We start from the raw sequence: 17,415 nt of genomic DNA on the forward strand, positions 1-17,415 counted from the left end.
CCCCCCCCCAAAAAAATGTGACTCCTTGAAGGTCAGGACTATATTTTATTAATTTTGTTATCCATGTCTCCCCCATAGAGTGCTTGTCATAGTAGGTCATAGTAGGTTTTTCTCAACTTAAATGAACTTCCTAAGTATGCAGTGTGATGACAGGGGTTGCCTTAATGATTAAATGAGAGAATGATTACAAAGTGCTCAGCGTTGGGTCTCAGCACTGGACAAACAGCAGCCTTTAGAGTGTTTGTTAGAGCACCAGGCCAGTGCCCCTCTGCATTCCCTAAGGGCGTTCCCAGACCCTGGAGCCCAGAGGGACAGGAAGTGCCTGTGAGGGTGAGGCAAGGGACAACCCGGGTGAAATAACTCCAACGTGGCTCCATTCCAGACCTCAGTGACCGCCTGGGGCAGCTGGCATGTGGGCAGTGATTGTCCTTCTTGGCAGCCAGCCTGGCAGCCACAAGAATGGGGTAATTCCATAATAACCAGGGTCCAGGGCTGACTGTGGGGGCAAGGAGGAGACTCCTCAGATCTCAGGAGTTAAAAGAAATCTTAGTGATCAATGTGGGGGAACTTCTCTGAAGGCATGTCTGACTTTTTAATTCCAACTTGGCTGCCCCAATACTCCAAAAAGATGTGGCCAAACAGGTTCCTGAAGAAATGCATTTGGGCCAAGTGGCAACTACTATTCAAAGAGAGGCTCTTTTGTGTATTTCGGAGGCATTGGCTGATACACAGATTAACAGGAGCACCAAAGTAAAGACAGGTTGGCTTCTGCCCCCTCTTCTGCAGCCCATGCCCCACTGGCTTCACAGATACCATTTCAGGGTGTAAGTTCCTGAATGAAACCCCAGTCCTACAAGGGAGTTGCAGCAAAGCCTAAGAGTTTGAAAGACTCACAGGCACTCCCCTCTTAAAGCCAGAGTGGGGAATGGTGTCCAACTCAGCAAAATGACAGGCTCAGATGGGTAGAGGGAGACAGTCATAGACATGATTGAGACTTAAGCACTCAGCCCTGCAAAAGGAACAACTTGGTTTTACAGGCTCAGTAGAGGATGAATGTTAGAGTCCTAGCTCTTCCTGGATCCTATGAGATCTGTAGCAAAGTATTGAACCCACTCGACATTGAACAGTTTCTCCAGCTCTAAAAAGACTTCATTTTAGGGCTGAGGAAAAGGCTTAGTGGGTAAAGCACTTGCTGTTCAAGCATAAGAACCTGAGTTCAAATCCCCAGAACCCTTGTAAAAAATACATGTGGCTACATACACCTGTAGCTACAGCACTGGGAATCGGGGGACAAGAAAATCACAGAGGCATGCCTAAACAGCTCAAGCTTCAGGTTCAACGTGAGACTCTGTCCCAAGGGAATAAGGTGGAGAGGAATAGACGACACCCAATCTCTACCCAATCTCACATGCCAGTACAAGCACCGGCACCCACTTCCAGATGTATACAAACAGGCATACACCACCCCCAGCAGTCCATAACAGCTGTCAAGCTCTCATCACGAAGAGAACCTGGGAATGAAGACAACTTTCCAGGCTGAAAACTCTTGATTCTTCACACTCTGGCTCTGTTTACAGCTTAGACCATATGCTGCTTGGCTGGCAGGGTTCAAGCCTGGCTTGCTCCAGAGCCTCTCCAAAGAGCCAGCAGTTGGATCTCCATGACTCTGAGGCCAGCCTGGTGTACATAGTGAATTCCAGGCCACCTGGGGCTACAGGAAGACCCTGTCTCAAACAAACAAAAATAAAAACAAACCTGTCTCTAAAACAAAGAAAGGAAAGAGAGACAGAAAATGCCCAGGCAATGAGGCTGGATGAGCAGAAACATAACTTTCTACATTATTCATTAAAAGAAAGATAACAAAACTTTTTTCCAATTTATAAGCAGTACTACTGGGATGAAAAGATGATGAAGTAATAAACAGGAAATCAGAGGTAAAACGAAACGAAGCCTCACCCTACCAGTGAAATGAAATATGAGGCTTTAATACTTTGTGTGTAATAAGTTAGGATTTTAGTTCATGCTAATAAAATGGCCTAATCTTGATTATCAGTGGAACTGATTTGCTGCAGAGATATGTCACCCCTGGGCCTATGAGTCACAGCATGTCATAAAGGTTTGCATTACCTTGTGGCAAGCTCAGCTCAGGAGGGTTGGAATGGGCTTTCTCTCTCTCTCTCTCTCTCTCTCTCTCTCTCTCCCTCCCTCCCTCCCTCCCTCCCTCTCTCCCTCCCTCTCTCCTTTTAAGTACTTTTATTCTTGATAAACTTCCTTCCTCTTTCAGACTAGAGCCAAATGACTTCAACACACTGAACGACTCAGTCCTTCCAGAGGGGGCAGGAATATTCAGTTGATTAGGTGCCATGACCCAGACTATGTGAAGTTTCCACATCTGCACTGAAGTTTATGAGTATCCAGGGACCATGTGGAAACCAGTTAAATCCTGCCTCTGCCTCAGCAGCCCTGCATAGAAAATGAAGATGAAATACCTCCTTCCTAAGAACTCCAGGATACACACAGCGGGGGGCGCAGTGTGAGTGCTGAATAAGGGGCTATAGAGGCCTTATGGTGATTCCTCAGTCTGGTCATCCAGCCCAAGTCTACAGAAGACTCAGGAGCAGTCAGGCTCAGTGCCCTCTGCTCTCGTTGCTCTGATGGGAATCCTCACATTTGCCCTGTGTGTGGTAATGACTATCAAGCTTTCCAGTTTTCACATGAGGCCACTGTGGTCTAGAGGTGTTTGCAGCTATGAGCAGCAAGTGGAAGGCCTGGCCTCAGCTGCCATGGTCATTTGTCACTCTGCACTGGCCATTTGGATCGGTAACCACATACAGTTATGTACGTTTAAATAAACTGCAATCAGTATTAAATTTTTGATCCCTCAGCCACATTTCAGTGATTGGTAACCATGTATATGGCTACCTATGGCGGAGTGCAGAGCTTGAGTATGCCCACACATTTCTCTAGATAATGTAGCACACTGCAGGCACACAAGAACGTGATTGCCATATGAGTGGTTTTTTTTTTTTCCAAATTAATAAAATGGTCTGCTTTCATCAAGCTGATTGGTTGTTTTGACACAAAGTGAGAATCCAGCCTGAACTCCTTTTCCGACTCAGCTTAATAGTCTAAGGAGAGTTTGCAGGTTCTGCTGGCCACCCCAATCAACTTACAAACTTCCCGTGATCTTACCTAACTCAACTCATTAGTCTTTCACGGCAATATGCAAAGAGAGCTAGACTTCAAGAGGTGGGAGGAAGATAAACATCGTTTTCAAGTCCAGACGCCTAAAATCTTATTTTATTTTTATAACTTTCAGGGAAAGGTCTTGGAACAGCTGGAGAAACACATTCAAAGAGGTCTCTTGCCACTAATAAGATCAAAGCTCTAGGTCAAGGTCAGGGGTGGTTTAGTGCATAGCTTTCTTTGAAGCACAGATTCATAAATCCCAATCAGCCTGTGGAATCCCCAAAGTCCTTAACACTCAAGATCAAGTTTGCAGTTCAAGGGCATAGAGATCTGGTCCCATTTAGCCCCTGTGATTTGTGATTCCTTGATCCAGATGAATGAGAGGGAAGGAATCATTCATTCAATAACTACTTATTGATCATCACCTGTCAACCAGGCATCAGGCACCCAATTAGGATCCAGAGAAAGAGACCTGGGGCCAGGTGCTCATGAAGCTTACTACTGAATGCAGGGGCAGACAGATAGCCAACAAGCCAGCAGATGTCTAACTGCACCTTTCAGTAAATGCCATGAAGGAGTATAGCATGTTAGGAGAGAATTTCAAGGCCGTCTGACCTAGGGATAATCTGATCTCCCAACACATATTCATGGAGGACCATGAATGTGAGCTCTGGTTCCTGCCCTAGCCTGGGAGACCAAGCCAAGAAAGACCTGCTACTAAAGAGGATTAGGCTATTTCCCACATGCCTCCAGCTGGGCTATGGCTCCCAGCCCAACCCTGACCACATAACCTCAGGAGTCAATTACACTGCAGCTATTGTCACTCTGCTAATAAGGCAAGTGAGCTGAAAGTGCACTCAATGAAGAGTTCCTAAGAACCCACATCTTCCTCTTCATTAGGATGACGATTATAAAAAAGCAGAAAATAACAAGTGCTATCAAGGATGCCCCAAAATTGGAAACTGTGTGCACTGATGCTGGGTCAGCTGCTGTGGAACACAATAAGGAAATTCCTCAGTAAATTAGAAATGAAATGGTGGTAGGATCCAGCAATTCCAATTCTGAGTATATGCCCCCGCCCAAATGTACATAGACCCATACTCATAAACCGTTGTTAATGGTGGCATCATTAACTGTAGCCAAAAGGTAACAGCAGTGTCATGGATATCCAACAACAGAATAGTATACTTTTATTTATTTATTTATTTATTTATTTTTCAATGGAGGAAATAAACCTGTCTTTATTCACAAAGTACCTGAAAGTAATTAAGAAAATTCACTGGTTCTACAAAATTTTACTTGAATTGTTAAGTAAATATAGCAAAGGTACAGGATCAAAATATGAAATCAATTATATTCCTAAGTAATAACAGTAGATGACGAACAATTCAAATTACAACAAAATTATGTTCACAAGACAAGCATAAAATACCAAATATTTAGAATTCATTCACTAAGACTGAAAACTATAAAACGTTGTTCATAGATACTTTAAAATACATTAATAAGTGATAAGATATGTATACTCCGAAATAAGAGGACACAGTGACTTAGAAATAATTTCTCTCCAGATCAATCAATTGATACTTTTCAATTCACTGAAATGATCGAAAGACTTTGGAAATTCTCAAATTGATAATAAAATGTATGCTGAACAGCAATGGAGTTCTATACATTGTGGCCGGCATCTGTAATCCCAATACTCCACAGGTTGATACAGGAGGATCACAAGCTCTAGATCAGATAGAAAGGATACATATCTGATATAGCTGGTATATATATTCACCACTGATTTTAATCAATGATATATATATATATAGGTAATCAATAATTTTATACTCAGTACTTATCTGAATACATATAAGTATTTTAAATGGTGAGGATGATTGTTATATGTCTTTTACCACAATAAAAAACCAAGAACCCACCTTGTGTCTAAAGGAGAAGTCCTGGAACACTCTCACCAAGAAATTAGACATAGGCTCTGTCCTAATAAGACATAGGCTCTGCCTTAAAGTTCTGATGTAGCCACAGTTAAAAGGATCCCCACTTGTTTTGAGCAATAAACCTGGGCCACCCTTGAGAAATGTTCCCCAGGATTCTATGCATCCTCCAGAGGTGGGATGAGTAATCATAAAAGAGGGAGGATATGAACACTTGCCATACAACAATTATGTGTTGGGCACTGTTGGAAAGGCTTTAGGTATTTTATCACTACTGCTCCCTACCACACTCTAGGAGGTACACATTAGTCTCCCCATTTCATAGATGAGTAAATGAAGGCTTAGAAATATAGTTGTCCAAAGATGCTCAGCTTCTAGTGATAATTCCAGCAGCAAAACTTGACCTACCTGGTCCCTTTCTACACATCGTATTGATCATAGAAAGGAGAGGTTGGGTCAAGTCATAGATTGAAGGTGAGAAAAATAGGTCTAATTTCTTGAGTTGGAAGAAGATGAGCCAAGTAGTTCATGTTCTAGGTCTTTGGGTCTCATACTGTGTGGTAGACACATCTGGTATACCTGGTTCATATGACTGGGCCTCCACACTCTTTGGCCACAGCTGATTGGGGTAAACATCTGATCCAAATGTAGCCAACTGAAGGAGTCATTCTCTCAAAGATCTCATTCAGGAAGCACTGACATTATAGTTAAATATGGGAATGACTTTTGCCTAACCTTATAACCAAAAAGTTTATCTTATATTTTAAGATCATTTAACACCCTCTCAGCTTGTTTATAATGTAAATAAGTTTACTAGGCCTTGGGTTCCTCTTGTAACCTAAATTTATAGCCCTAATCCCTCATGATTCTTCCTTTCCCTTGACCCAGAATAGTGTGTATGTATGTGTGTGTGTGTGTGTGTGTGTGTGTGTGTGTGTGTGTATGTGTATTATGAATATCAAAGCAACAGATTATCCCATTTGTATTGCAAACAATAGTTGGGATTAGACTGATAACATCTGTTTGTAGTTGTGTGTGCTATTCTAGGTCAGTAGGAATCAGAAAGGACAGAGGCAGTCCCAAGTCAGAAAGGACAGATTCCCTGATAAGACAGGTTCTGCTTTTCTTTCCCCATTGATATACGGTTTCAATAAAGAGAGAGCAAGGACTTTGTTGGACAGCATAGTTCCGAGAGAAATCTTAAGGCATAAGTTCTCAGAACAGTTGGGTTCACTCTTGGTTTTAATGAATGCTGAGTCAGACTGATTTTATTCAGGCATTTCCTGTAATGTGGCATTGCACCACTGCAGTTAGGGAGTCAGGACCAGGTCACTTAGTGATACCAAAGGTGCATACAAAAGACTCCACTAAAGTGCAGAAAGGCAAAGGCTGCCCTGTGCAGGGAGAGACCTTCCTGAGGCTGAATGCTGAGGCTGCAAAGAGGAAGGGAGGGAGGGAGGGAGGGAGGGAGAGAGAGAGAGAGAGAGAGGGAGAGAGAGAGAAACATAAGAGAATAGTCCTTGCCTGAGTTTGGCTTCTGTGAAGTCCAAAATCTACAGTCAGGATTCTGGAAAATTTCTCTCTAGCTCTAGAAAAACTTGTACAAGTTGAAGTGGTATCTGCTCCTTGCAACTGAAAATTCCTAACCATGACATCCTATTGTTCTAGGTCAGACACTGGTGCAAGGAGAGGCGTGAATGAGACCCACATCTCAGCTTGGCTGAGGAAATGCTCTTCATTTGACCTTTGGGAGGACAGCAAAGTTTGTTTTCAAATATTGCTTCCATATTCTAAGCCTTTTATTTTGTTTTGTTTTGTTTGTTTTTTGTTTTTTGAGACAGGATCTCCCTGTAGCCCTAGCTGACTTGGGACTGACTCTGTAGACCGGACTGGCATTGATCTCACAGAGATTAACTTGCCTCTGCCTCCCAAGTGCTGGAATTAAAGGCCTGTACCCCCCTGCCCCCAAAAAACTTTGTTTTGTCTCCTATTGGTCTCTCTCATAATGGCTTCTTACAGAACCACCCCACCAGGCCTACACTCACCCACAGGGTGAACACTTCAGCTGGCATTAGGCCAGTCTGATACTCCACGTCACAGTGGAGTACAAGAAAGAATGGCCCATTAGCCTACTGAGCATGTTTTTTGTTTTTGTTTTTGTTTTATAATTTGAAACAATCAAGCTGCTTCCTTATAATCTTTCATCAGTTCTCTCCTTTTAAGGGCAGACCTGGAAGGAGCTGCCTCAACTGGGAAGCTTTTGGCTCAATTTATAATTGAGCCTTCTAAGAAATCTGCCTGACTACTGCTGATGTCATTCACATGAGGCCTAGAGGCTTCCCACTGTTTACCAGTAAATCACAATTCCCTAACCAGACTACTCTTCTGCTAATCTTACCACACAAATCGATAATTCCATGATCCTTTTGTGCTGTTCCAAAGCCTGGAATGTCTCCCCTCTCTCTCCCCCTCTCATTCCTTCCTTCTCTCCTTCCCTCCTTTTCTTTTTCTTTCATAAGATCTTGCTATGCAGCCTAGTCTATCCTAAACTTGTGATCCTCCTTCCTCAGCCTCCCAGGTGCTGGGGTGACAGGTGCATAACACCATGCCCAGCTACCTTCTACCTTCTTCTTGTCCTTTAAGATCAAATCAAATGGTACTTTCTTCTCAAAGCTTTCCATTCTTCTATTTACTCCCTTGTTTGTTTGACTGGTTTGTTGGTTGTTTTGGTCTGGTTTTCAAGACAAGAGAGCTCCCTATGTATCCCTGACTGATCTGGAACTTGCTATATAGCACAGACTGGCCTTGAACCTGTGATCCTCTTGCCTCTGATTCTTGCTGGGATTACACCCAGCCTCCATTTACTCTTTTTAAAAAATATTTTATTTATTATTTTTATTTTATGTGTATGAGTGTATTGCCTGCATGTAGGTAAGTGCACCCGTGTTGTGCAATGTCCATGGTCAGAAGAGGCTGTTGGGTCCATGGAGCAGAAGAGGCTGCCAGATCCTCTGGAACTGGAGTTATGGACAGTTGTTAGCTGCCATGTAGGTGCTGGGATTTGAACCCGGGTCATCTGCAAGAACAGTCAGTGTTCTTAACCTCTGAGCCATCTCAAACTGTCATTTTCCCACATTTCTTCTGGTTTGCATCTCATTTTATAATGAGCATAAAAAAATGCTCAGTATATATATATTTTTTTCACCTAAACTGTCTGGTGCACTGTAGGACTCTATAAAAGTAACTGATCAAATCAGGAAAGAAACTTAGAGATTCCTGTGTGCAAAGTCATGTGCATTTTTTTACATGGTCAGAAAACAGCCCTGCAAGGTAGGTGGTACTGCTTAAAACACTGAAGCTGAAGGTTTTATTTGTTTATGAACAATTAGGAATAAGAAACAACTGGAATTCTCATTCAGGTATCACTAGCTCCCAAACCCAGGGCCTTTACTCCCCAATGGCCAGTAAGAAGTTAGCTGATAAGGTTCACAGTGAGTGCCAGATGCCCTACAGCTATATGTGAATGAGAACTGTGCTCAAAGTACACCCCTGTTTAAGAGAGAAGCTGTTCAACAGAAGCCACGCAGTGGATAAGGTGACTATTGCTATTGGTTTCTCTCTGGCCCTAGAGTTTCTAAGTCCACCACTCTAGAGCACCAGTGTTCTAAGTTGCATCCACCTAATACACCAGTGAGTGTTTCACACGTGAATTTAAACACAAAACTTGAAAGCTTCGCATAGTTCTGTTCAGGAACAAGAATGCAGAAAGACTAAGATCCCAACTTGTATCTGGATGCCAGGTGCTAGGAACTGACTATGCTCAGTGTTCAAGAATGTATGGAGTATGGCTATTTTGCCAAGCTCCATCCACAGAGCACCTGAGAGAATTTTAAGTCTAATTCTTCCTGAACAAAGGCAGATGTGCCAACTTCCCTAGCCCCTTCAGGACTGAACACCAATGGCTTCATTACACCAAACTATCTCCAATCTTCTGCCAGTTCTTTAGTTCCATGGTCAACATTGAAAATGTATATTCAACATCAGCATGTCAGGTGTTGCAGAAGGCATGACAATATCATGCCTTCTTGACAGGACTTAGAAACCCTAGGGCCAGAGAGAAACCAATTATCAGAAAAGAAACCAGAAAAACACCAGTACCCCCAGCTAAGGGCATGTATGTGAGATATGTACGTTGTAGAAGAGGAAAGGAAAGAATAAGGCATGCTAGTTAATTTCTAAAAGGCAACTGTGGTTTGTAGATGACAGGGAACCAAAGAATGTGCCCTTGGGAAATGCACAGTCCTCATACTTCAGCAGGGTGTGGCCACTGTCCTTCTGCAGTGAGTCTCCCAGCCCTTTCTCCAGGATATGAGAATGACTCAGTAGATTAAACACTTTCGTCTTCCTGAGTGTTTGTCAATATAATTCCATTGTTCTATAGGAGTACCCACATTCCTTGACCATCATTTGAGCTGGAGAGAATCTTCCTATGATGTACTCTGGGTGAACCAAGGCTCTAGATGGGCAGCTCACCTCCACAGACAACAGTGAATGGGTCCATGAGATCTTTCTCTTATCATACCTAGTCATTCTTAGTGGAATCTCACAACTTTTGTGCTTAATTTAAAAGATTCTTTTAAAAAATACCTCTGGGTGCTGGGGAGATGGCCCAGTGGGTAAAGGGTGAGGACCTGAGTTAGAATTTCAAGAACCACATAAAGGTGGACACAGTATTGTGATTCTGTAATTTCGGCTCTCCTGTAGTGAGACAGAGGTGGAGACGAGAATCCTGGGAAACTTGTGGGCCAGTTCCAAACAAGATACTCTGTTCAAACAATGAGGAAAGTGAGGCCCGCCACCTGAGGTGGTCTCTGACCTCCACACACGTGCTTGCACACACACATATACACACACACCGTATACATACATACATACATACATACATACATATATACATACATACACACACCCAAAAAAAGAAAAGAAAAAAAGAAGGAAGGAAGGAAGGAAGAGAATATCTTGGGATTCAAATACTCAAAAGTATTTCTATCACAATGAAATGTAAAATCTTGAGATGGTAATTTTGCCTTGATCTGATCATTACCCACAGACACATGGCATTATGCATGCTTACTATGTAGCCAGCTGGCTTTGAATTCAAACTTGCAATCCTCCTGGCTCCACCTCCTGAGCTTTGGGAATACAGGAATGCACCACCATGCCCAGCAGTACAGTGCACTGCAGTGTTTTGTATGTACTGTATGTGTTGCAATGCTGCAGTGTATCTCATCATTAGGTACAATTACTGTGTCATTTAAAAACAAATCATATTTTGGAGCAGGAGAGGTGGCTCATCAGTTAAGAACACTGGCTGTTTTTGCAGAAGACCAGGATTTGAATCCCAGCACCCTCATGGCAGCTAACAACTGTCTGTAACTCCAGTTCCAAGGGATCTGATGGCCTCTTCTGTCTTCCATGGGCATTGCACGACATGGGTGCACTTACCTACATGCAGGTAATATATGCATGCACATAACAAAATAAAAATAATAAAATATTTTTTAAAAATCACATATTTAAAAAACAAAAATTAGCCGGGCATAGTGGTATATGCCTTTAATCACAGCAGAGGCAGGCGGATCTCTGTGAGTTCAAGGCCAGCCTGGTATACATAGCGAGTTCCAGGCCAGCTGGGACTACAGAGAGACCCTGTCTCAAAAAGGGCCCCTTCCCACAAAAAACAAAAATTAGGTGCTGGAGAGATGGCTCAGCAGTTAAGAATACTGGCTGTTCTTGCAGAAGACCCGGATTCAAATCCTAGCACCCACATGGCATCCAACAACTGTCCATAACTCCAGTTCCAGGGGATCTGACAGCTTCTTCTGTCCTCCGCGGGCATTGCACAACACAGGAGCACTTACCTACATGCAGGCAATACACACATACACATAAAATAAAATTAAAAAATAATAAAATATATTTTTAAAATTTGTTAAAAAAATTAAAAACTTGAAATAAGAAATTATACACACACACACACACACACACACACACACACACACACACACACACTGCATTAATGTCCCCAAGTTAAAAAGAAAGTCAAATAGCAAATTTCAAGTAACAAACTGACTCTTGCTAAAAACAGGCAAGTGGGGCCAGTAAGATGACTCAGTTGGTAACAGCACTTGCCACCAAGCCTGAGGACCTGGGATCTACATGGTGGATGGAAAGAAGGAACTCCCACAAGTCGTCCCCTGATCTGCACATGTGCACTGAGGGACAGGCCCACCCACAGGCATATACATATACACAATTATACTCGATAAATAAAATAAAATAGAAACAGGTAAGTTACTATTAGAAGAAGCACAGGGATCCCAGTAGATTTACTTCCAGATAAGCCAATTATGGATCTTTTTTTAAAAAAAGAAAATTTTGGGGGGCACTGGAGAGATGGGTCAGTGGTTAAGAGTACTGGCTGCTCTTGCAGAGGACTTGGGTTAGGTTCCCAGCATCCACATGGCAACTCACAACTTTCCCAGGGGATCTGCCACCCTCTTCTGGTCTCTGTGGGCATTGCGTGACACTGTGCATTTACATACATGCAGGCAATACACCCATACACATAAAGTAAAAAATAAATAAAATTTAATTAATTTATTTGTTTGCTTGTTTGTTTTTGACAGGGTCTCCCTGTAAACCAGGCTGGCCTTGAACTCACAGAAGTATGTCTGCCTCTGCCTTCCAAGTACTGGGACTAAAGGCCTGTGCCACCAAGCCCAGGTAGAAATAACTTCTTTTTTTAAAAAAAAAAAAAGATTCTTAGGGAAGGGATGTGATTGACTCAAGATTTGATACACTAATTAGAAAGAGATACTAAAAATATCTAAGCTTTTACTCCAAAGACATGTTCAAGTAACATAACAAGAACGTGGGGAACTAAGTAATAACCCAACAATTATGTGGTGGTCATCTGGACTGTGGCAGGGGCCATTCTACAAGAGAATATCTGCAAGCCATGAGAAAACAGAAAACTCTAGGGGATGGAATGGTTCATAAGGGCAGAATGAGAAAACGCTACTGTGGCAGCCGTCATGTTCCCCAGGAGAGGGATGGTCATATGAAGAAATGCCACACTGTACAGGCACACCGGTGTAAAAACCTGCTAGAAAAGTTTCTCTCAACTAATTTTTCAAGCCATTCTATACAGAATCAGGGGAAAATGAAAGTTCCTGGTAACATCTATCTAGCAAAACTGCTTTTAAAAGACTACAGGCCAACAAACAAAAGCAAAACCAAAAAACCCACAGAATCAGTCCTTCAGAAATACATATGCTCCCCAGACTGGAAGAACATGCATGTCTAGAGCAAAAAGTGAGAAAAGATTTAAATCAAATTGCTCAAACCAATAAACCCAGAGTAGTGACACAACCCTTTCAATGCCAGCACTTAGGAGGTGGCAGCAGAGGAGGATCAGAAAGTTCATGGTCAAACCAGAGGTAGTGGCGCATACCTTTAGTCCCAGCACTCAGGGGGCAGAGGCAGGTGGATCTCTGTGAGATTGAGGTCAGCCTGGTTTCTAGTTGGGGCTACAGGGAGACCCTATCTCAAAAAGATCCCCCCCCCGAAAAGAAGTTCATGGTCACTCTCAGTTACATATGGACTTGAAGGCCAGTCTGGGCTACATGAGACCCTGCCTCAAACAAACAAACAAACAAAATAATTGGACTGGTGATTCCTAGGAAGTAAGGGCAGAAACAGAATAAGAAGGGTGGGAGTGAGGATTTTCACTTTTCAGTCGTATAATCCCCTCTAGATTGTTTTATTTTAACTTTATTTAAATATATTATATTCGTTAAAATAAAATAATTACTTCTTTTAGATTTATTTACTTAGTGTGTGTTTGTGTGTGGGGGGTGTATGAGTGCTTTGAGGAATCACAATGTCTTGAAGTTGAGAGGTCTCAGAAGTCTGTGGGTTCTAATTCCTGCTCAACCCAGCTGACCGTTTGGCTGTCTGTAAGAACTCCAGACACATGGCCCCCTCTGGCTTACATGCAGGCAGGCTGGCTTTATGCATCCCATGAAAGAGAAAAAAAATTACATAAGCTCTGTTGCTTTCTTAATCCACTCCTGCACATCTCAATTTCAATGGAAGCAATACAACAGGGACTACAGTGACCCCCAAGTCTCTCTGGTTCATATGAAACCCTGAATGACTCCACAGTGAAGCTCGGAAGGCCCAAGGTCAGCTTGAAGCCAGTTAATATGTACATTCTCAGCTGGCAGTATAGCTGCAGTCCAGCAGGGCCTCTCCTAGGGTTCAGAGAAGTGGTCCCCAAAGGCCCAGCAGTGAAAGGCTTGTTCCTTAGCACTGTGCCACTCAAATGTGGTAGACTCTTAGAGAGCTGGAGTCAAGTGGGGTTTGCCTTTGAAAGGGGTTTGAGACCCTAGGTTCTTCCTTTCCCTCTTATCCTGGCCATGATGTGAGCAAGTTTGCTCTGCCACACACTCCTACCACAGAGCTTGCTCCCACCTCCTTAAGAGGCCGAACAGCAATAGGTCTGCTCAGCCATGGACCAGAACCTCCAAAACTCTGAGTGAAAGCAACCTTTTTTCTTCCTAAGTCGATTGTCTCTGGTCTTGTTACAATAATGGAAAGTTGATGGACACAGTCGCATAGTATTACAGGCATCCTCATCCCCTTGTCTTCCTCTCAGCCATGCTCCCTACCATTCCATGGGCTGAGCAGAGCTGTTTTCTGCTCTTGTTTTATGAACTTAAGAGGCAAAATGTTTACACACTTCCATTAGCACCAGGACTTTCATGGGTGCTGCCTGATCTTCTATTAGGGCTTCTTTATCCTCAAACCACCCAAATCCAGCAGCAAAGTGGCACTGGCTTTGCCCCATACCCTGCTGAAGGTTATCATGATACAGTACCCTCAGGTCTGTCAGGATTTAATCTTATTTAATTTTACACAATTCTAAAAATTGGGGCATGGCTGGAAAGGATTTGTTATCACCAATGTTTTTAGACCACTGGGAAAGAATGAAGGCAAGAAACATTCATTACCATCTTTCCTCTACCTTCTAAGACAATGGATTCCAGCCCTTGCCGTGAGCAGATGGCCAATGGATGGTACTAGAAAGCACCTTAAAACTAGAAGGGAGTCAGCCCCTCTATTCCACAGCTGAGGAAGTTGAGACCCAGGTGGTTAAATCTGGGTTAGCCAAGGTTACCAAGTTATTTAGGTAATGTCAGATAGAGTTCAGACGTTCTGGACAGAGATGTAGGTCAGTGGCACAGCATGTGCAAGACCCTAGGTTTCATCCCCAACAGTGAAAAAGGAGAGACCCTTCAAAAGAATGCCTGCCTACATTCCAGATGATATCAATGATTTTTCTTGTGTCAGGATGCTTGTCAGATGAGTGAGTGAATGAATGAATGAAAGAATGACTTTACCACTCAATTGTACAGTCAAAGGAAACCAGAAATGTGTTTTTCGCTTTCAATTGAGTGTTCTCATTCATACTTCTAGTTTTAACTATTTAAAAGTTTCAATTAATGCATATACTCCCCAGACAAATAAGTTAGATTTGGATTCAAAATTCTTTTATAATCTGTATAAGGTGTCTCAAAAGTGACTTCCATAAACTGGGCATGGTGGTACATGCCTTTAATCCCAGCACTCAGGAGGCAGAGCAGGAGGATCTCTGTGAGATCGAGGCCAGCCTGGTCTACATGGCAAGTTCCAAGCCAGCTGGGTCTACAGGGAGACCCTGTCTCAAAAAGACCAAAAAAAGAAAAAAAAAATGTGACTTCCAAATCTCATTCCATTCTCATTTTCAGTAAAGAAAGGTCCTGATACATGTATATGTTCTATCATGAAAAGTGCAAATTCTTAAGGTTGCATCTTTATTGTGTGTGTGCTTTAAGAAAAGAAAGAAAAAAACGCTTAAAAACCAGTCCATGCAAATGAACTCAACATGACTACCCATAGTCATGAGTCAGAACTTTAAACCATGTCGTCTTTTAAGAATCTAAATTTAGCCCTGACTCTGTCTTCTTTTTTTCTTCCTTCCTTCCTCCCTCCCTTCTTTCCTACTTTCCTTTCTTTCTTTTCTCATTTTTGTTTTAACTGAACAGCCATTTGGCAGCTTGGGTTTCATGCTCTTTTCTTGTTTACCATAAGAAAGAAAGATTTCAGAAGAAAAATAGAGATTTTAAGAATTGGACCTAAGAGAAGAGAAAGGGATGAATTACATGGAAACTGTGAGGGAGATGCAGTCAAGTTCCTGGACTCAGAGGGACTCCTCCCAAGGAGTGGACAGGAAACATGTGCTGTCAAAGCTGGGCTCTGCTGGGTGCCATCCCCTCTAGTCTCTGCCCCCACCAGGACATGAGCTGGCAATCTTACCAGTGACCATGCCAAAGGGAAAACAGACAAAGCCCCAGGTACAGGTTTGCCCCAGCCCTTCAGCCAAAGCCGTGGTCACTGCAGTGCTGGGGGGTGGGGGAGCATCCCATCGTAGCAGCCGCCCCTCCCCTCCACAGCAATCACAACGAGGGTCATAAACAACTGCTTGGAATTCCAAGGGGCCTAAAGATGAGCTAGTCTAAGCCTTCCTCTCCTGTTTTGCAGAAAACTGAAAACAAGCGGAATGAAGTCACTTGCCCAAGGTCACTCAGTAAGGCAGAGCCAGACTCCCAAGGTGCAGAACTGCCTCAGAGCTCCTTCACCACCAGCAATTCCAAAGCCATAGAATATACTCGAAGCACCCCAACCACTGAGAGATGCAGAATCAGAGTAACTTCACCTAACCTACCAGCTGCCCAGTGCCAAAGCATCACAGGGCCGGTGGAGTGATGGGGCCACCAACAACTGATTGCTCCTTTCCTCCCTTATTCATTTCTCACAGGCGGAGAAAGTTTTAAATCGCCCCAAATTTTACTGAAACTCACTTCCAACCAACAAAGACGTTCATGTCTGAAATTAAGAGATCAGTTAGGTATTGCTTTCCCCTCCAAGAATTTACAGAAATCACATTATGAGAGTTGAAACAGTGAGTCTTAAAGCCCTGGGGAAAATGAAATTTTGCCCACAGCAGTCCACCTCTACACCCTGACCTACCCAGGTAACCGAGGAACAGAGACCGAGACAGGGAGAGGCTTGACTTCCCCAGGGCTGAACTTTAAAGAACCAGAGCCAAGCGACCAGCACTCCGAAACAAGGCTTCAGAAAGAAAAGAAAACTTTCCTTACCCTTAAAAATAACAGAGACGATAGGATCTGGCTTCCCAAATTTCGTTTTAGGGATGTTAGTGGCGGATTCCACAATCACCCGAAGCATGGCTCTTAGTGAGAGAAAGCGTTTCTGCAGTGAGGACGGACAGGAGAGGATGTCTCCAAGCCCTGTGAGCGTTTCTCCCTGTAGGAAGGGGGAGAGGCCAAGGCGTGGACCTCTGACGATTTATTTGCTGAAGGCCCAGTGTAAGCTGATACCCACCCTCCGCAGTCCACGCAGGGCCGCAGGCACCGTCTTCGGAATTGGGAAAATTGTGGAAGTGAAAAAAGGACAAAACAACGAAAAGTAACTTTGTGCATGCAGCAAATGAAACCAAGGTGGGTTTGGGACGAAGCGCACGTTGCTCGAGAAACCACTCAAATGCTGTTTTCCTTTAATTAGTTCGTGAGCGCGAGAACGTTGTTTTTCTACCATCTCTCCCTCTGCTAACCAAGTTTCATGGAGTTTTAAAACTCTGCTTAGTCAAATTTTACTTTTGCCATTTCTTCTCAAGTTGCTGGAACACGCCCACTCAGCCAGCCCTGATGCTTTTAAAAAGCAGCTAAGAGGCGCTCCCTACTGTATGGCCTAGGAATAACCGAGCTAATTTCCAGTAAACCCAGTTCAGGTACAGGAAGAAATGGGGCTGTGAATTCCCTGTCTTTGGGCCGTTGTTTTCCCAAAAGATTCGCCATAGGAATGCTTCAAAAGTGAGACTCCTGCCTTTCCTGGTCCACCAAATGCTCACAGGAAATGGAGAAGGGGCTGTGCAGCGAGCCCCGCTGTAGAGGATGCAGAAGGACCATGCAGCCTGGTGGCTAGAGCACAAAAGGAGACCTTTACTATTTTGAGCTATGTCACTTTAGCAAGTTTCTTTACCATTCTTTCCCTCGATTTCCTTATCTATAAATACATAGAAAATGTGCTTTAAGTTTCGGGTTATCTGTGGCCTGACACCAAGGCCATGCAGGAAATCACACATCTTGCTAGAATT

The 17,415-nt window shown here is 43.3% G+C and overlaps 1 protein-coding gene across 3 annotated transcripts in view; it reads right to left on the reverse strand.

Annotated features, from left to right (window-relative positions):
* The window catches only part of Myof (myoferlin), a 189,434-nt gene extending 172,861 nt beyond the window's left edge, over positions 1-16,573 (reverse strand). For all 3 annotated transcript variants that reach the window (XM_029554351.1, XM_029554350.1, XM_008849629.3), the window contains exon 1: positions 16,400-16,573. In XM_029554351.1, coding sequence (XP_029410211.1) covers positions 16,400-16,487 — 88 coding nt within the window. In that variant the 5' untranslated portion in view covers positions 16,488-16,573. The remainder of the gene's footprint in view (positions 1-16,399) is intronic.
* Positions 16,574-17,415: the final 842 nt, after the last annotated feature.

Source organism: Nannospalax galili, unplaced genomic scaffold, assembly GCF_000622305.1.
Source record: "Nannospalax galili isolate Female #2095 unplaced genomic scaffold, S.galili_v1.0 scaffold384, whole genome shotgun sequence".
Lineage (NCBI taxonomy): Eukaryota > Metazoa > Chordata > Mammalia > Rodentia > Spalacidae > Nannospalax > Nannospalax galili.